A 19,100-nucleotide genomic window follows, 5' to 3' on the forward strand; every position below is an offset into this window, starting at 1 on the left:
TTCAGACTAGACTTTGCGGCCAGACCAGGATTTGCTGAAAGAATCGACGACATCTCCGGGCAGGACATCAAAAACAACGTCAACATGATGCGCGTTTGTCTAGGGTCTTGTCGGAAATGTTTCGACCCAAGAATTTTAAACAAGGTTTTATTGTGAAAGCATTTGCATGCAAATTACGTGGAAAGAAAAAAAAAAAAAACACGCGTACGAGCTTTGTTTCTTGTGTTAACGCCCAGAACACAGTAGCTACGGAAGACCGTAAAGGTCAAACCGGCCAAAACGGGATCTTGCTGGCCAAGTCAATACTACCGTGGAAGATGCGGGGGAAGGAAGGGCCAAGGCATGCACATTCCTTTCTTCCACATCCTCTCTGCGCCAGTGCAATACCTCGGACTCTTCATCTTTGTTGTGTCATATTAAAAAATGATCAATTATATTGTCCATATGCTTTTGTCTATTGCCTATATACAACATGTTTTGGTTCCATTGAGTTACTATTAAGTGATATGCACACCAAAAAACATGCTCATACGTTTTCCGATTAAGTACATCAAACGTCCCATTTCAAATAGCCTCTTTTGTGTACCAGCCGTCGCGACCATAGTGGTTGCAAGAGTATTGTTTCAGACTACAGCATCCTCTGGTGGTCATTTTACAATTCACTGTAATAGAAAATGGATGGATAGAGTCTGATATGAACATTTATTTGATTATCTCAATCAAAGTGGGGAAATTATGCAAAATAATAAACTTGAGAACCGGGCAAAGCACTTCTTTATGTAACATGCAACTGTTGTGAAACAAAGCAAGCTCTCTGAAATGTAACGTTTGATGTACTTCATTATGAGAATACAGTCCCGGTTCTCAAACAAATAGGAATAAAATTCGAGATTGTTTTTGCTTCGGAGGTCGAACTTCGCGCGATGAGCCGGGAGGACCCGAGAAAACCCGACCGTGCGCTCCTAAAGCAATGCGACAGTGAGCGCCCGGCGCGCTGCGGTTGCGCGATCAGACCAAATTAAGCTCCCTGCGCAATGAGGTCCGCTTAAATTTTGGAAAGTACATCAGAACTTTAAAAATATTTTCTAAATTTTAGCGACCGCACTGTCACAATAATGCGACCAGCAGTTGCGCGGTCCGCGTCGCGCTAGGGTTGCGCGTTCGGCGGTGCGCTGCAGTTGCACCATCGGACAAAATTAAGCTCCCTGCGCACTTAGGTCCACTTAAAACTAGGGTGAGGGTTTCCAACGAGGGTGTCAAACTACTTTTAGGGTTTCTAAGATTAGGGTTTCTAACTAGGCTTTCAAACTAGGGTTAGGGTTTCCGACTAGGGTTTCCAACGAGTTTTAGCTAATTAGGGTTTCAAACTAGGGTTAGGGTTGCCGACTAGGGTTTTAAACCAAGGTTACGGTTTCAAATTAGGTTTTAAAACTAGGGTTAGGGTTTCCAACGAGGGTTTCTAAGATTAGGGTAAAGCTTTCAAACTACGGTTAGGGTTTCCGATTAAAAAATGCGGTTTTTTTTTTTACTCTTGGAATGGATTCCCCCCCCCCCCCCCCCATTATTTGTATTGGGAAAAATAGACTCGGAATTCGACCAATTCGCTTCTCGAACCACCTTCCGGAAACGGATTGTGGTCGAAAACCGAGGATTGACTGTACTTGTCTTGTGCATATGACCAAATAACAGCAAACAAAAGCATACAGGCAGTATACTTTGTCGGGCTTTAAGTGACACAACAAAGATGCATGTTGCACTTGTAGTGTGTGTTTAAGGAATGTGCTTGCGATGCCTTCTCTGCATGATCCCGGTTTGACCTTGACTTTTGTCTTGCTACTGTGTTTGGTACGTAAACAGTCGGGAAAAAAAGCACCAAGTCCGGTTCACATGTTTTTTTTTCCTTTCCGCTCATCGCTGCATGCAGACGCTCACGTAATTCTAGGATTGGATTTGTAAGACAATGACCTGGACAAATGCGCATTACGTTGACCGTGATGTGATTTCCTCCTGCCTTTATCGGTCTGGTGCGAACCGGTTCTGGAGAAAGAGCGCGTACGGGAGCCATCACGCGCAGCGCGCCTTCAACTAGGCTGGACCTTCTTGTGATGCAAGCACAACTCATTGGTCTGGATAGCATCACCGCACCCAAACTTCCGTCATCAGGGACGGGTGGTTGCGTCTTCTGATTGGTTGCCACTAGCGTCCGTTATTGTGCATCAACCCTCCGAGCCCTGCCTGAGCACGAGGAGAGAGGATTTGTTATCGTTTTTGTTATCGACATTCTCAGTCATGGAAAGCACTAAAATGACTGCAAACAACAACGATTTTACTGTCTTTCTTTCTAACCAAAATGAACACGCTCATGGTGCTCCTCATTGTGCAGGGACACTTTCGAATAGAATGGAAGTAAAACAGCAAGTCACTATAACTAAATGCACAATTTTTACATCAATTAGTTGGTTCAACTTAGTAAACGTGTCGAGTACAAAAAATAATGTTTGCACTGAAGAAATATTTATAAATAATAATAAAGTCTTGCGGCATAATGCAATAATAGCGGATTCACAATAACTCAGAAAGATGCATGCTATTTGTGACCTTAATTTATTTGGGTTTTGTGTGTTGTACCACTGCTCAGTCCCTATCATGCACAAACAGAAGTTTGTGTAGCTTATGCAAGTGTCCCTCAATTCCAGAAGAGGGCAATATCGAGTTGAAAAAAACTCGACGAGTCTAAATAGCAGTCAGGCCTAGTTTGTACTTGGACAGAAGACCACTGTACTTACTAAGCCTCTAAGAGGCCTCATCGAATGCTTGCTCCAAGACAAAAGACAACAGTCCATATAAACCCCAAACCAAAACTTGATTCAAAACACCAACCCAGAGTAGGGAAAAGTCGGAAAGATTTTATTTCATGTTAAGGCATGCTGGGGGATCCAAACGCAGGGAAGCAAGGTACAGTAACTGAGTAATTTAATTTAAAGGAAACCAAAAGGTAGGGTGCGGGTTTGATTCCGCCTCCGGCCCTCCCTGTGTGGAGTTTGCATGTTCTCCGGGCCCTCCGGGTTCCTCCCACATCCCCAAAACATGCTTGGAAGACCGATTGAGCACTCCAGATTGCCCCTAGGCGTGAGTGCGAGTGCGGATGGTTGTTCGTCTCCGTGTGCCCTGCGATTGGCTGTCAACCGGTTCAGCGTGTCCCCCGCCTACTGTCCGATGACTGCTGGGATAGACTCCAGCACACCCACTACCGCTGTGGGGACAAGCGGTAGGGAAAATGGATGGATAAAACAAGAAGGCAAACTATGGTACATGGATGATAAAACATAACTGAAACTGATGTCATGAGTAAACTAGCAGCCACTGTAAACAAATTTACTGTCAAAGTTGCATCCATTCAACTATTTTCTGGACTGCTTCTCCACATGAGGGTCGCGGGCGTCAAAGTTATTATTATTATTTTAAAACTATTGTTATTATTATTATTATTATTATTATTATTATTATTATTATTATTATTATTATTATTATTATTATTATTATTATTATTATTATTATTATTATTATTTGTTGTTGTTGTTGTTGTTGTGTCCATCGTCACACAGGCGTGAATTTCTTCATGAATATTAGGGACTAGATACTTTGATGCGCTATCATCTTTCCTACGGTGGTGTATGAATCCATCTAACCCGTGCTTCGGCTGCCGTTGCAAGTAGTTCCGGTGAATTGGCGGCGGAGGGAAGTCAAGAGAGCGGTCTCCTCGAGTCCTCACCAGACGCCTGGAGTCAAACGCGGACATCGGGCCGAGGCGTCCGTGATGACAGTCGGATGACCACAGTAGCGTCAAGTGACACGCCTGCCGAGTACCGAGCCTGCAGCCCCGGCGGTGACAGAGATCAGACACCAACTGGGAGCTTTTGTCGTCGAGTCACGTCGGGAAGTGCAGTACTGCCATAGTCTGGAGCTTCCTAACCGGCGTGCAAAAATTAAAACCCGGTTCCTGTTCACTTATCACGGTGAGTATTCTGCGTTGCTAATTTGTAATGTATGCATTATCATTTCCAATTTCAGCGCATCAAGAAAACGGCGAGGTTTTTGCAAATGACATGTCAGAAAATTCAGACATGCATGCCTGCATGCATGCAATCATTGTATCACTCTTTTTAAGCAATTATATGCACTGGTAAAGTAAACTTCTATAAGCTTGCTGTGGTAACCTTGCAGCATCCCTACTGTGTGACTGACTGAGGCCCTTGCAGGTCTCCTTATTAAAACATTTGTCTATGTGTCAAATTGAAGTGAGCAGTAGACAGTTACAACTGTCTTGAGCATGTGAGCACAGCCTGCACAGTGATGTGTGCTTAGAGGCGACTGGTTCTTTTCTCCATGACATCAAGCAGATTTGCTAGACGTGACCTTTGCAGATGTGAATGAGGAAAAGTTACAGCAGAAAGATGAATGTGCTGAACCACTTACACGGATTCCACACTGTGCTTATGATTATATTAAAGTATGCAAATTTGGGTGTACAAAATACTTTTGCCATACAACTGTTGTCGAAAATTATAAGGAATTAAATACTAATAAAAATCCCAAATTTCAAGAAATGGCAGCAGGTGGTTGCTATTGATTTTCTTCTTCTCTGTCTTTTTAAGTGTCAGGATGCAAAGTGTGGTCACCGATGCAACCTCTGGGCCAAGACTACCAGAGGTGCTTTGTACATTTTGGCAAATGTAGAAAAATGAACGCTTTGATACTAATGCAAGTTTTCTCATAGAATGAGACTTACGAGTTCCTGTTTTGCTTATGTAGTGTACATGGTAATTGCATTTGAAAATCCATGTAATAACATGGCAATAACAGGATAGTACTTACAGAATGGCAATGTAATGACTAATGACATACAGTCGACTGTGCGAGTACTTGAGTAATTCAAACTCAAGACTCACTATGATTATTCGTGCAGCTGTGTGGTAAATGGCCACTGGGTACTGTAATCATTCATTCATTCATTCATTCATTCATTCATTCATTCATGCATTCATTCATTCATCTGTCCATCTTCTGAACTGCTTATCCTCACTAGGTTCTGAAAGATCAAAAATCTAAATGCTCTGAATTGGCTGGCAGTATGGGGAACTGCTTTGAAATTGGAGGTCGTGAATGAGTTCATAAAGAAAATTATAAACATTTTGGAGGTTTGGGGGGGTTCAATTACGCGCATTGTTTTTGCTATTGGTGGCAGAGTTTGATACCTATACCCTTTAAAATTTAATTTCAAATAGGGCTGCTCATTTAATCGAATTTTAATCATGATTACGATTTCGGCTCCAGATGAACTCAAAATTCCTATAATTGGGGAAAAAAGATTACCGTAAATTCCGGCCTATAAACCGCACCGGACTATAAGCCGCACCAGCTAAAATTTAAAGTTTTTATAACATACTTTAACATGTCTTTCTCAACATTGCTTGTGACGAAGGGTTTAGAGCCCTTTGACGCAGGTCACCTAGCGTGCATTCCTACTAAAGCTCATAATAGTCACAAGCAACACAGCCAGAATAAGCAGCAGACATAGTAGTGTTTCAAAATAGTATTTTTGTTGTTGTTTTTTTCTTCAAGATACCGCAGTGTATAGAAGTGATCAAGTCATCACAAAAATCACGGAAAAAATCCTTATATAAGCCGCACCTGACTATAAGCCGCAGGGTTCAAAATTTTGGAAAAAAGTCGCGGCTTATAGTCCGGAATTTACAGTATTATTTTTTTCCGTTCTGAGACGTCCATGCGCAACTCAACCGCTACGACCCGCCAGATCCAGGCCATATTTAACATGTGTTTTTTTTTTTTTAAACTATGTTCCGTAAATACAGTTCCAAACGTGTTCAATAAATGCTGTCCAATTTCCAAAACATAATAGTGCAAATAATCATGATTTCAATATTTAACAAAATAATCGTGATTATGATCTTATCCATAGTTGAGCAGACCTAATTTAAAAAGTAATTTAATCACACGTATGCACTATTTAATGATCAAATAGCATATTCGGGTGACCCGTTTATATTGCTGTCACGTTAACCCTCACCCAGGTGCTGTAAGTGTTGACGTAATGTTCCAAAAAGCGTTCTTGACCTCACTGTAGACAATGACAAACATTGTTGAAAGTCAATCCCATCAATCTTGTTGCAGCATGCAGATCAAGCTAATGCATCATGCTTTCATGTCTGTGGAAAAAAACAGTGACGTGTGTGTGTGTATATTTTTGTATGTGGCAGTTTTAAAAGCGTGCCACGCTCTAGGTTTGGATGCGTCTCTAATTCCTATCAAGATGAGAGCTGTCTGAACAGATCTCTCTCATCATTATTTGCTGTGAGATTTACTTGGGCTCGTAAATGGTCTTGATTGAGGGTAATTTGGCTTTTTAATTGCTGAACAGCTGCCGTACTCTCTGCTGATTGCCATTGTAGACCTACTCGGTAGATCACTTTTTAGACCCCCTAAATGCTTCATTAAAACGTGATGCAAAATCGCGTCAAACGTGAAGAGAAAGGACCCTCATAATGTTTTACTGATTTGTGTTTTATCATCGGAAAGGTCGTCGTAATTATCGTCAATGTCAGTAAATGCACTGTGGTAATGACTTTTTGGAAGTTGAATTAAGGGCTATTTGTGAATGCGTTACACGCGTCTCATTTTCTTGGCTGAAAACAAACTCGGAATGAAACTCTCTCAATCTGTCAAGCCTGTCACGATATTTCTTTGTCTCCTTACTCCTTCATTACGACTCACAAATTCAGCTTAGGTGACTTTGCTTTTAAGGAAACGGAAACATGTTTGAATTAAGACAACAAACTGTCTTTTGTAGAGAGGCAAACATCTTTTTTATCGATTTATTGACAAGTCTGATCTTTGATTTCGATTGGCTGATGATCGCCGATGTATGCGCCGTGCACGAGAGTTCAAACTCTAATCTTCAGACATGGCTTCATGTAGACATTGTCACACAGTGGAGTACATTTTTTTTTCCGTCTTTTCGACAGCATCTTGAAGCTTCTGCTTGGTGTGTATCATCTCCTAATTAAAAGCCCAAAATAGACATGTGTTTGATGTGGGTAGCTTGCCTTCACCACTGGGCTGACCCATATATCGTACCGCGTGTATACTGTCCGCTGTACGTTCTCTTTCAAAGACCTTTTCATACTGATGCCATTTTCCTGAATGTACGTATATTACCGTAATTTTCGGACTATAAATCGGACCGGAGTATAAGTCGCACCAGCCATAAAATGCCCCAAAAAGTGAAAAAAAACCCATATATATGTATATAAGTTGCTCCTGAGTATAAGTCGGCCCCCCCACCCAAACTATGAAAAAAACGCGACTTGTAGTCCGAAAATTACGGTAGTAAGAAATCTGTCAACTGGATCTTTTTAGCATACCCTCTCAGTTGTGTTGCCTGATTCTGTTTTATACGCTGTCATTGAACAAAACACCTCCTTAAACCAGCTGTGGGCAAAAGTGCATAGTGCATTGTAGCTTTGCAGTTTCGATGTAGAGTAAGGAGAAGTAAATTCAATGCAAATATTTGACAAATTGTTTTCTCTTTAGCTTAGATTTGATACACCTCTGTCACTCACATTTCAAATCTTCAAAACTCAATGACAAACTAGCAAATACAACAAAATCTCTTAAATTGATGCCCAAGAAGTTAAGAGTTCAGATTTATTATTGAAAAGAAAAACAGACGTCTCTGTCCTGGCAGCTCAGCACAATACTGTACCGTATCGTGAAAGCGACATTAATTTGATATGAAAGAAAAACAACGGAATGGACTGCAGTCAGTTCTATCGATGTGGAGCGGCTCACCTGTCAGGCAATAATAGTATGTCGTCTCTGCCAGAGTTTTCCAACCTGTAAGGGAGCCAAGGCACGTATTTTTCCACAGTAGAAAATTTCACAGCTCACCACCGTCAACAGAATAACAGGGCTGCTGTCCTTTCTGCCATCTACTGGAAGTTCATTTAATTGTTTTGCTTCTGATTATATGTCGCTGTCAAAGACAGATGAAGAAAGCTGCATTATGTGTCGTAAATAAATAAAACTCTTTGGCCTAATTATGTAAAATTGGATCATTTCCTCCAGCCCACCTGATGCATTTAAATGTGTTGTTCGTATATCACACACATACACACGCATTGTTTCAAAGGGCGTCTAGTAGATCGACTCGTTGGTACAATCAAAATCTGTTCAACACGATTGTGTGCTCGTCACTCGTAAGGTGTTTTCTTCATGCCATCCTTAAGCCGGACCTCGAACAAAGGTACTTTACCATCTGATGCCGCATTAGAGCATTACAACTCCATGAACATTTATTTAGTGTCTGTAATGTCTTACCGAGAGGAAAATGGACAACATTTGAATTCCAAAACAACAAAACCTCTTATCTCATCAAGAATAAGTTTTGATTCTGCTTGGAAAGCAATGCCAGTGTTTTTTATTTCTATTTTCTTTTTTTTAAGATTAGTATTTCAAAGACGAGACACATGATAATGACTTTTTTAGACTGAACTCAACAGCCAAACAAGGCAGGGCAGTGCAAATCTTTCATCATCTGTCTGATGTAAAGCCTCTACAGTATCTTCAACAAGTTGAGAGTTTTTGCACTCTGCTGGATAAGTTTTATTAAGTTGCAGTTGTTGGACATTTTGCATGTAAAACTAAATAATTATAAACAACCACAAGAAAGCTGTTGTACTTCTAAAACATGTAAATGACTCTCCATTATAAAGCGCAACAAAAGCCAAGCTTTGCCTTCGAGCCGGGGGCCTCGAGGTTTTGGATGCTTGCTTCCATTATTAATGTTATTCACAAGCCAAACTTTTTAGGTTGTTGCAGATGAGGGCTTTAATCTATTTTTGCTGTAAATTAATGAATTTTTAAAGAGGACTAGTCCTTGTTGAATAGGGCTGGATGAGAGGATGTAGTTAGAGCTGTAGTGACGCAGTGCAATAGCCCCCTTTACTGCGCTGCACCATTTCACAAACATCTCTCTCCTGGGACCTTCCGTTGGGGGAGTTTACTGAAATGCTGCATTCCTATGTTTTATTTATGACAAAATATGCCTTGTTAACTTTTTTCGTTTTTATCAAAAACTCGAATCACGATCGCTTCCCTCACACCCCCGACCGAGTTTGCCGTGGTAAATCTTCTGGGTCGGTAGCACTTCTCTGCAGATGTTTTCAGGTGTTATGCTCAGCTTTGGTGAGCTTTTAATGACTTAAATGATTTATTCCAGGGCTTTGGAGGTTTACTTTTCTACTTTCTCAATCAGCTTTTCTTCCAGCAATGATTCGGAGAAAAATGGCGACAATTGTTTGGTACCCAACTCCGCTAAGTGCAAAAGTGGCTTTGTTTCCCACCCCTTGTTTGTGTGAGTTATTTAGTAGGTTCTGCAAACGGCTGGCACTGCAGTAACCCGTTACATTTTTAACAAAATGTTTTCCGCTTGACATCTACTTTGACTTTGCATAGCTTATTAGAGATGCTGTATGTTTTCATAAGGTTTACATTGTACTGTATATCATTTTATTGGGACTGTTTATGATCTCACTACAAGGTTGTTGTTCCTTGGCCAGTCCTAAACCTGGCTGAGTGTTTCATCATTTGCCCCAGAAGAATATTACAGGATACCAAACCTTTTCAGTACCTTCATAGTATTATATGCGAATATTAATTAAGCTACCATACTTTATGGCATCATGTACGAAGTCACTCAACACCAGGCAAGTTTCCTGTGTGTTGATATACAGACCACACCTCGGCAGAGGTCTGTATGCGACTGAGTGCTCTTGGAGTTCCATTTGAGATGCAATTGGCTTGCCTCGGCTGACAACTTGCAAGCTTCTGAAATGGCCTATAAAAGAGCTGCCAGACTTTTAAATGTGGATAAACGCTCTGCTCCCGCTACTTATTTCTTTCCCCTTTGGAGTATTGATATGTCTGACCATTTTCTTTAAGGACTATAACTGATACACGACATCAATGGTCTTCTTTGAGAATACGCTGACAGGAGCGGCTGATAATTACTTCACCAATTTCCCTGAGAGATGAGTGAGCCGCCACCATAAGGGCAGCTTGATTCGCTTTCATGTACAAGCAGTCAACCTATTCAGGCTTATGTGTTTTTGGCATCGAAACAGAAAGTAATTAAAATGTTCAATACTGCTGTTTGGAAGGCTTCTTTTGACACATTAGCCCAACCCCTGGCAAAGTGCTCCCTTCCCGGCAACCTCTTTTGCTCCACACGCTCTGGGTGGGTATTTTGTCATTACTTCATTTTCCTCTGAAAATATTTTGATGCCCCCCTCTCCGCCCCAAACCCCCCGTCACTCCATTCAAAGTACTCCCTATTAAAATGCAGAACTGTAAAAAGCTCTCAGTCTAAAAGCCAGCTAGCAGCAGGGGACTGTTAGCTGTTGCTGATGCATGCGGCTGAGTGCATACATCACTACTACAAAGTCTAATACATTCAATCGCTCACACACCCTCGACTCTTTAGAAAGAGACAATATTTAGAGTTGGGAAAGCTCCTGCCACAGGATGGCAGGAAATCTATTTTGATTAGTAAATGTAAAATTATTAGCCTTTTCCTGAGAAGCGATGCCCGGGTGCTTGCTCGTGTCTGGTCATTCATGCTTAATTATTTGCAAGAATTAACAGCTAATGACTCACAACTGACAAGTTGCAAAAACTAACATCTGAATAAAAAAGTAGGAAATGCCATGCGACTTTCTTTTGATCAATTTTCAAGTTCTTTTTTTTAAAAAATAAATTAATTAAGGGTAAGAAATGGGATATTTTAAACTTGCCAAGTTGATCTCCAAATTCAAACCCTATAGAACATGCATGCGTTCTACTTGCTAAACAGGAGACTGAACATAACCCCCCAAAACACGCAACAGAAAAAGCTGCAGTAAAAGTCCAGAACCGCATTATAAAAGAGGAATAGATATACGTATAAAGTTAACGCTTTAATTGATCTATATCATGATTTACCGACCTTTTGGAAAGCAGAATCAAAATCAGCTTTATTAGCCAAGTTTGTGCATGCCAAACGAGGAATTTGACTCCGGTTGATCTTAGCTTCTGTACAACATTTAAGTGACTAACAACATTCAGGTGACTAACAACATTTAAGTGGCAATAACAGGATATTATTGCCCAGTGACAGCTACGACTGCAAAGGGCTACCAGTTTATTACACACTTTTGAGATGAATTTGTTTGACTTATTTGGGTGTAAAACATCTCATCATTTCTGTGCCCTTGAGGTTGTCTGAACTATCCATTACTACAATATGGTTTTGAAATATGCCATTTCCAAGTTTACATGTCTGATTTAAAAGATAATAGCACAAACAGACGTGAGATGCTGAACGCTTGTACAGTAGTAAGTGGCTCTATTGTTATTATTATTATTTTAAAGATAGCAATAGCAAAAAAAAAAAAAAAAAAAAAAAGCAGATCATCTCACTTGTGAACTATATTTTCAACAGGCCAGCACCCTTCCTGGTGCTCGTGGGGATCATGTTGTTGTCAGTTATTGCTGGTATCCCCAAAATGAGACCTAAAACGTCTGGTCTCCTTTTGGAGGTACAATGATTCCATCTGACAGGAGCCATATCCTAACACACAATAGGAGTGGCATGGCTCCAGTGTTGCGCAGCCGTCTCCTAACCTGAGAATGTGGGTTCGTCCCTCACTAACATTGAGTTACTTTGTGTATGAATAGCGCTTTTTTTAAATGAAAATGTTTTAATTTTCTCCAAAACTCTAAACTCCAAACTTTATACATGTCAAGTGCTGCCATTTGTGTGTGGACTCTCATTTAACAGGAGTTTGAAACTGAATAGTTGTTATGAACATAGTTTTATCCGCAGTTGTTCAAAGGCAACTGGGCAATCAGATTATCACAGTAGATTATTTTTAGTTTGAAAGGAATTAATCTTTTAGATTAAGGGTTGTAGGTTATAGTAATGGTGGGAAATGTTTTGAAATTATTTATTTGGGTTTCATGTTTTGTAATGTCACAAAAACCCAGGGTGTCTTTATATCAGTTTTATATCTATTTGTGTCTTTGTTTGGAGCGGTTGAGAAGGTTATGCAGAAGTAGTTAATTTATGCTAATGATATGCTGTGGTGTATGAAGAAGATGCTACGCAAGATTGTTTTTCTGCTCCCCAAAATACAAAATGTTTGTATCCTCAGACAGAGTAGCCTCCAGTGCAGTTAGGGAGCTTTTGCAGAGGTACACTGTACATGATGTCTGTACACTGATATTCTTCTCCCCTGAGCTTCTGAGGCTGTTATGACACACAGCATGAATTAGAGAGGCACTATGTTGAGGTCAGCCCAGTCACCGTGGGACCAGTTGACTGGGTTGACTTGGTAATTGGTTGCACCTCGCTCATCCAGCAGGGCCCATCTCCCTCGAAGCCAAGTCATGCCCCTCCTCCCCCTTTCCTCCGCTCTCTCCTATTACTCATCAACTCGACGACTGGTCAGCCGAGCTGTGTGAAGCTACTTTGGGCCGCGTTCCAGACAGTCCCCGCTCCCAACAAACTTCCTGTAAACCATTGCAGCACAGTGGGTTTGCAGCTTGTGTCTGACTGAATTGCAGCTTTATTCTCCTTTTAATGAGTAGAAAATAAGTACTTGTTTTTCTGTCACTACCTCCCCACGCTCCCACCTACAGGACATACCATCACCGCTGCTAGCAATTTTACCTCTCCTCCAGCCATAGAGCTTCATCAATTAAGATGACTTCCTGGGATGATAGCTCTCGCTAGACCTTGAGGGTGAGCTGGGAGCTGTTGCTGTGCAGGTAGCCTCATCACATATTTCGTATGTTATCTTTCCTTGCCATGGTACCACTGCCTGAATTTATCTCATTGACATGGCTGCCAAATATTTGTGTTTCTAAAAAATGTTACGGAATTATTTTATCTGTATTTGCAATTAACAAGATTTTTGCTGGAGCTCCTTCTGGTATATTGCCTCTCAAGAGGAATTGATTGAGAGAGACACACAGTTTGCATTTCTCTCCCTAGGCATGCTTATCTAAATTATCCAACCTTGATCATATTCACTGAGTATGAATGGAAAACGTGTGGGCCAGTGGGCTTTTTTGTTGTGTGCAAGGACACACAAAGGTTACTGTGTGGGATGCAAAATGAAGGTTCAGATTCAGTGTCCATGTTGGTATCCTTCGAAGGCTAACTGCTGCTTATTACAGTGAGTATTCTATCTGCCGGCCTACACATTTTGCAACAAGATTTTGCTTTATTTGCGCCCATCCGGATTGAAGTGTCAGGTATGTAACTTTCAAAAGCGTGGTGATTGTGAGCTGTCAGTCTTTAAAAGGCTTTTTTACACAGTTCTTGTCGATATCCGATTATGAGCGGTTATGAGGCTTATCTTCTGATCGGGCTTGCGTTCCATTGTGGGGTTTGCAGGTGGCACTGTAACACAGGGTCACATTTTACTGCCATGCAGTTTTATAAAACTATGTTAATGAGATGCACGGGACAATGCGTCGAGGCACGTCAAACAAGTGTGGAACGTTGGTGGGCTTTACATATGGTATAGGAGACAATCGAGCTTCTCCATGCCTTCAGAGGCTTGGAGCTGTCGCCCTCCCCTCTCATTTGGCAGCCACTTGTGAAAACAATTCCGCAGCTTTTAGTCATTCTGCAGAGCCAATTGCCATTTCCACTTGGGAAACAACGAGAATGAGAAGCAATCCAGATTGACGGAACACACAGAGACAGAAAGAAGAGTTGAAATCAGGTTGGATGCCGAGCCCAGTTGAGCGCTTGCACGCTATTAATATCTCATGAAGGCTGGCTGGCGGAGCAAGCTCACCGTCTTGTGTGGTTGTCTGTTTGTGCATTGCAGCAGCACCAGGAATTGCCAGAGTCCTTCGACTTTTTGCTTTAGCATCTTGCCGTACTTTTTTGTCAATGGTATAGTCATTCATTCAAGTTCATTATCCACTCATTTAAAATGTTACCATTGGAAACAAAAGTTTGGTTGTCGATTGGTAGGGAAAACATCCCGAGGTGTAGAAGGGTTCCTCTTTTAACTTATGGAGAACCACACACCAGAAATGCAATGTAGCCAATCACAATGCAACCCAGAATCTTAAAAGGCACACTGCCTTTGAATTACAGGATATGTTACATTTTACAAATTTATGTTGCGGTTTTATTTTGAAGTTTCAATAGGTCAGAAATATTTGCTCGGTGGACCTCCGCATGTTTTTTTTTATGTTGTTTCGTTCAGAAAAGAAATCTAACTTAACTCTGACAAAGCAAGATATGATAGATATGGACAAAGCCTAGTCATCAACGGTACAGGAGAAGATGATGTCCTTTGTTGTTTTTCAATACTTCTCCTTGTCTATTGACCCTTGAAAATAAAACAAACAGTTTGACGTGTCATTGATGGAAAAACAAAATAAACAAACAAAAAAACATTTCTTATTGTCGAAGGGATTTGCTTTTAACTAGTCTACAGGACGTTCTGTGCAGACATAAATTAGTTCAAAACATTTGACTGGAGAAAAGCATTTTCCATGTTGGGTTACAACATCTTTGAATGTCTTTGCTGTTACACAGTCTGCCTGCATCATGGCCATTATTCCTTGCTGTCTATGGGCGTTCAAAAGAATGCCATGGTGGTCCCATTAAGTTGCTTCTGAGTACCCACTTAACAGTGACAGTCCACATTGTCCACAAGATCGACTTGTGATGCCCTGTTCTCGTTTTGTGGTACAAGGAATAACATAGCAACTCAATGGAGTTGCATGATACTTGGCAGAAGTAGGGAGCACGGGTGTAGGAGCATTTCAGTTCAAACCTAGCAATGTTTTATCACATTAGTTGACATAACAAGATTCCAGACAGATTTCCTCAGTGAATAATGTATGAATATAGACAGATCAGCAGCTCCCAGGTCTTGTTCAGAAGCCTCTATCCATTGCCCTCACCAAATTGGCATATGTAATATATGCTTTAATAACAGTCTTAGTGCGACAAATTATTCGTTATATTGGAGACACAGTATAGAATCTGAAACCAGTACACTTTAGATAGGGTGCCAGTCAATTACAGGACAGACAGAGACAGATAACCATTCACAGCTACACTTACTGATTGGAAAGTCACATATGGACCTCACTACTAGTGATGTGTGAGAGTTGAAACTGTGTTAGCGGGTTTAACAATGTTGTTGTTGACTTAACTAAAAGCCAAACCAGATCGCTCTTTTTCTGATTCAATGTGAACCAAATGAGACTGAACAATGTTTGTAGTCATTTTCAGGAATGAATTGTGCCTTGTGCAAGTTGCATTTAATATCAAAACAATATCATCTACTCCAAGTGGAATTTTTAAAAATTTTGATCAAAGTGGCCTCAAAAAAGCCAGAACAGGTTTTAAATCTATATACTAACACTAGTACTGTTTTCTATTCTTATCATGCAGATGTGATCCAAGGTTGCAGCACCCCGGTACCCATTGAGCCCATTAGGAGAGGGTCCATAAACCGCTGTTCATCTTATTCTTCATCCTTTCCCAGCACTATGACCTCTGAACTGGAAAGCAGCCTGACCTCAATGGACTGGCTTCCACAGCTTGGCATGAGAGCAACCATCCAGAAGACTGACAGAGATGCGGGTGGTCTCCACCACGGTCACTATCATGGACATCACCACCACCACCACCATCATCATAGTCTCCATCATGGACATCATGGGCCAGGAAAGAAAATCACTCAGTTAGAACCTGGAACAACTTTAGACCAGGAGGAAAGTAATCAACAAAGAGACGGTAAACCACCATACAGCTACGCAAGCCTCATCACCTTTGCCATCAATGGCTCGCCTCGCAAACGCATGACCCTCAGTGAGATCTATCAGTGGATCTGTGACAACTTCCCCTACTACAGAGAGGCTGGCAGTGGCTGGAAGGTAAGCAGCAGCACAATCCTTCCATCTTTGCTCATTTTGATTTGAAAGTGAACTGAAAAAATTTGTTTTGTTTTTTATAAAGCTACCACGGTTATATTTTGATTCCATGACTTTGTACAGTGTTCATTTGTTTATCATTTATCAATTATATTTTTTTTCCACGATCGGTAGAGGATTTACTAGTTGTATTTAAGTGAGAATATTCATTTTATCAAAAGTTTAAAGTTTATAATGGAAGACGATGCCTGATTCAGGGACCCTGGAATGGTCACCAATCAAATGCTGGACACACGTGAACAGTCATAGTCACGTTGACTCTGATTGGCAACTTCCAGTTTTCAATTCACTTTGCAAGTTACTGTACACTGTACTGTACACTGTACACTGACCCTTACCCAAAGTCAGATAGGATAGGCTTCAGCTAAGCTGCAAACCTAAGCCATAATGTGGACAAGATGGAGAGAAAATGGATGGATGGATGGATGGATAGATGGACGGATGGATGGATGGATGGAATGTTTTCGGATTATGGGGGGAAACCTGAGTACAGAGAAAAAAATGATTGCAAGCACAGGTAGAATATAGAAACGCTACACAGAAGAGATCCCATCTGATTCAGGCATGTAAATTCAGCATAAGAAATCTTATCACATGAATTTCATGCAGCTAAAATGGGATCACTTTTTTTGTTAGTGTCTCAATAACAAAACACCCTGTCGAGCAGTCAAGTCATCCACTCTGATAAACTCTTGCTCCTGTTGGGTGCCTGGATAGAATAAATAAATGCTGTAGAAATTGGAATGGCTGGACAATTCCAGACAAAACTCTCATCTTCATTTGGTAACTATTAACGTCATAGCTGTTTACTCAGATTTGGTGGATGTTGGCGGACGTTGGCAGTCCCCGAGTGCTCTTCTTGCTCTTTCACTATCACAGAAGTGAGGAACATTCTTGAGTCCCAATTATACTAGATAGCAAGCTAATTAGGTAGCCAATTAACATCAATTCTGCGACCTGCTTGTCATAAAACAGAGAAACAACCCTCGCACTGAAAACTTTGGAGGTCATTAAGGCTGACACAAAGTTAAGAAGTCGCAGTAGCCTATGCTGCCATGGTTTCTTATCAGCACAGACATTGTGTAGTAGGGCTTCCACTTTTGGAGCAATTAGCTTTTGAGAAGGTGAACTAAAGGAAGATGACACCAATTATCCCATGCTTGAATTTCACATTGTGCATTCTCAAGTTTCTCAGTCTTTGCTTCACGAGTGATAACATTGCTGTTTTTTTATGTGTGTCCTGTGATTGGCTGGTGACCAGTTCGAGGTCTACTCTGCCCACCCTGCCTTAAAAACTGTTGGGATAGGCTCCAGCATGCCCGCGGCCCTTGTGAGGATAAGCGATTCGGGAGATAAATGAATGAATAATCCTGATGAGCATAAAATAGGATTGACATACATAGATAGAATTAATTTAGAATAACGTTCGGTCTGCAATGCATTTCATTTAGTTCTTGAAAGTAAAACGGCCACAAGAGGGCCCCCCAGTATCGATGACTGGTATCGGCCGCTGTCGCGATGTCCGATACATTAAAATAAGGCTGAAATTGATACTAGTTGCGGTACTCACTTGTTCCTAATACTTACAGTAGTTTCTATACATTTTGTGCTTTCCATTTTTTGGGTGTGTTCAAATACGCTTAAAAAGTGTTTTAAGCATGTGGGAAAGATAAAGACCACAACCTTATTTTATTTATTTATTCTTTTAATGTGGTCTTTGTACATCACGAACTTTCACCAATTGCGGTTGGTCGACAACGTGTCACCCGAAGTAAACAGGTTCAGTGTAGTCTTTCCATTATGTTGACAAATTTCTCTAATGGAGCTCTTTCTTCTCTTTATTCCACCTGTCTTTTTCCATGTGCGTTCTCCAATTGTTGTCAGTCTGTAATCTTCTATCCGCTGCTCCCTGTGTGAAGATACATGCCTGAAGAGGTGACACGCATACCAGCTTGACTTGGCACACCTTTTACCTCCATTGCAGGACTCACTCAATTTGTTTCCTATTATGGAAGAGAGGATAGATCTTATTTAGGCCTTTTAGGGTTTCTGTCAGTGCAGCTTATAGACTTCCCCTTTCTTCAATTGTATTTGGGTGTCAGAATGTTTTGGGATCCCATAATTACACTCCACTGATTTGCGTGTGAGGCTGCATAGTAGCATCATTACAGCCGCACACTCGTGGCGGATTTACTTTCACACGCTCTGGCATTCGTCCGTGAGATCGGTGCAGGGTATTTAAAGCAAGGACCGTATCCCATAGAGAGAGGGATACTTTCCATTGAGGTCATTGCCATTCAGATAATTCCCATTATGGTTTTATGTTAGCATGTCATTAATACAATCTGCTGCTTAGAGTACATTTAGAGATTTCTGAAGAACTCCTGCCATATTCAGACCGTCCTTGCTGTTGGAGAGTAATCAATTTGTGTTTTATCAATTTTTGGGGTGGTTAAAAAAACATTGATCAAATTATTTGGTCAGAAAAGAACTAGTACTTGTGTTCAGTATATTAGTATTGCAAGTTGTGTGATGACATTTACGGTAGGCCTGTTAACTGCATAAAAGCGGCACACGAGTAGTTCCATTTAACTGTGATTTGATGCATTCCCTTTGTAAACGAAAGGCTAAGAATTAGCATTGCATAGCAGGAGTGTAAGGAAGAGGCAAGGCATTGTCAGGCAGCCTTGTTTCATACCAGCTATGACCATCACTCAGAAGATTACGTAAATTGGGGTCATTCCAGTTCAGGTGATTGCTGTCAGCTTGGTTGGCATGTTGGCCAGACATTTGGACGCACATGTAGAAAGACATGTTCTTAATGTACCAACACAAGACGCACACGCAGGTTTTTTCCCCCCATACCAACACATGCTTCATATGATGTTCACCCACTCCGTCATCCTCACACACACACACACACACGCACACACGCACACGCACTTGATTGTGCACCCACCCAGGTAAGCAGAGTATACGTGTGCAGTCTGCAGATTACACATGGAGCTCAG

The 19,100-nt window shown here is 41.1% G+C and overlaps 1 protein-coding gene across 3 annotated transcripts in view; it reads left to right on the forward strand.

Moving 5' to 3' along the window:
• The first annotated feature begins 3,728 nt into the window (after positions 1 to 3,728).
• The window catches only part of LOC133150294 (forkhead box protein J3-like), a 45,691-nt gene continuing 30,319 nt past the window's right edge, over positions 3,729 to 19,100 (forward strand). Inside the window, exons 1-3 of one of the 3 annotated variants that reach the window (XM_061272739.1) lie at positions 3,729 to 4,016; positions 4,656 to 4,710; positions 15,548 to 16,032. In XM_061272739.1, the coding sequence (XP_061128723.1) occupies positions 15,646 to 16,032 (387 nt within the window). In that variant the 5' untranslated portion in view covers positions 3,729 to 4,016; positions 4,656 to 4,710; positions 15,548 to 15,645. Of the gene's footprint in view, positions 4,017 to 4,655; positions 4,711 to 12,756; positions 12,886 to 15,547; positions 16,033 to 19,100 lie in introns of all 3 variants that reach the window. The other 2 variants (XM_061272738.1, XM_061272737.1) reach the window with 2 other exon arrangements.

This window comes from Syngnathus typhle, linkage group LG2 (assembly GCF_033458585.1).
Source record: "Syngnathus typhle isolate RoL2023-S1 ecotype Sweden linkage group LG2, RoL_Styp_1.0, whole genome shotgun sequence".
NCBI classification, from domain to species: Eukaryota; Metazoa; Chordata; class Actinopteri; order Syngnathiformes; family Syngnathidae; genus Syngnathus; species Syngnathus typhle.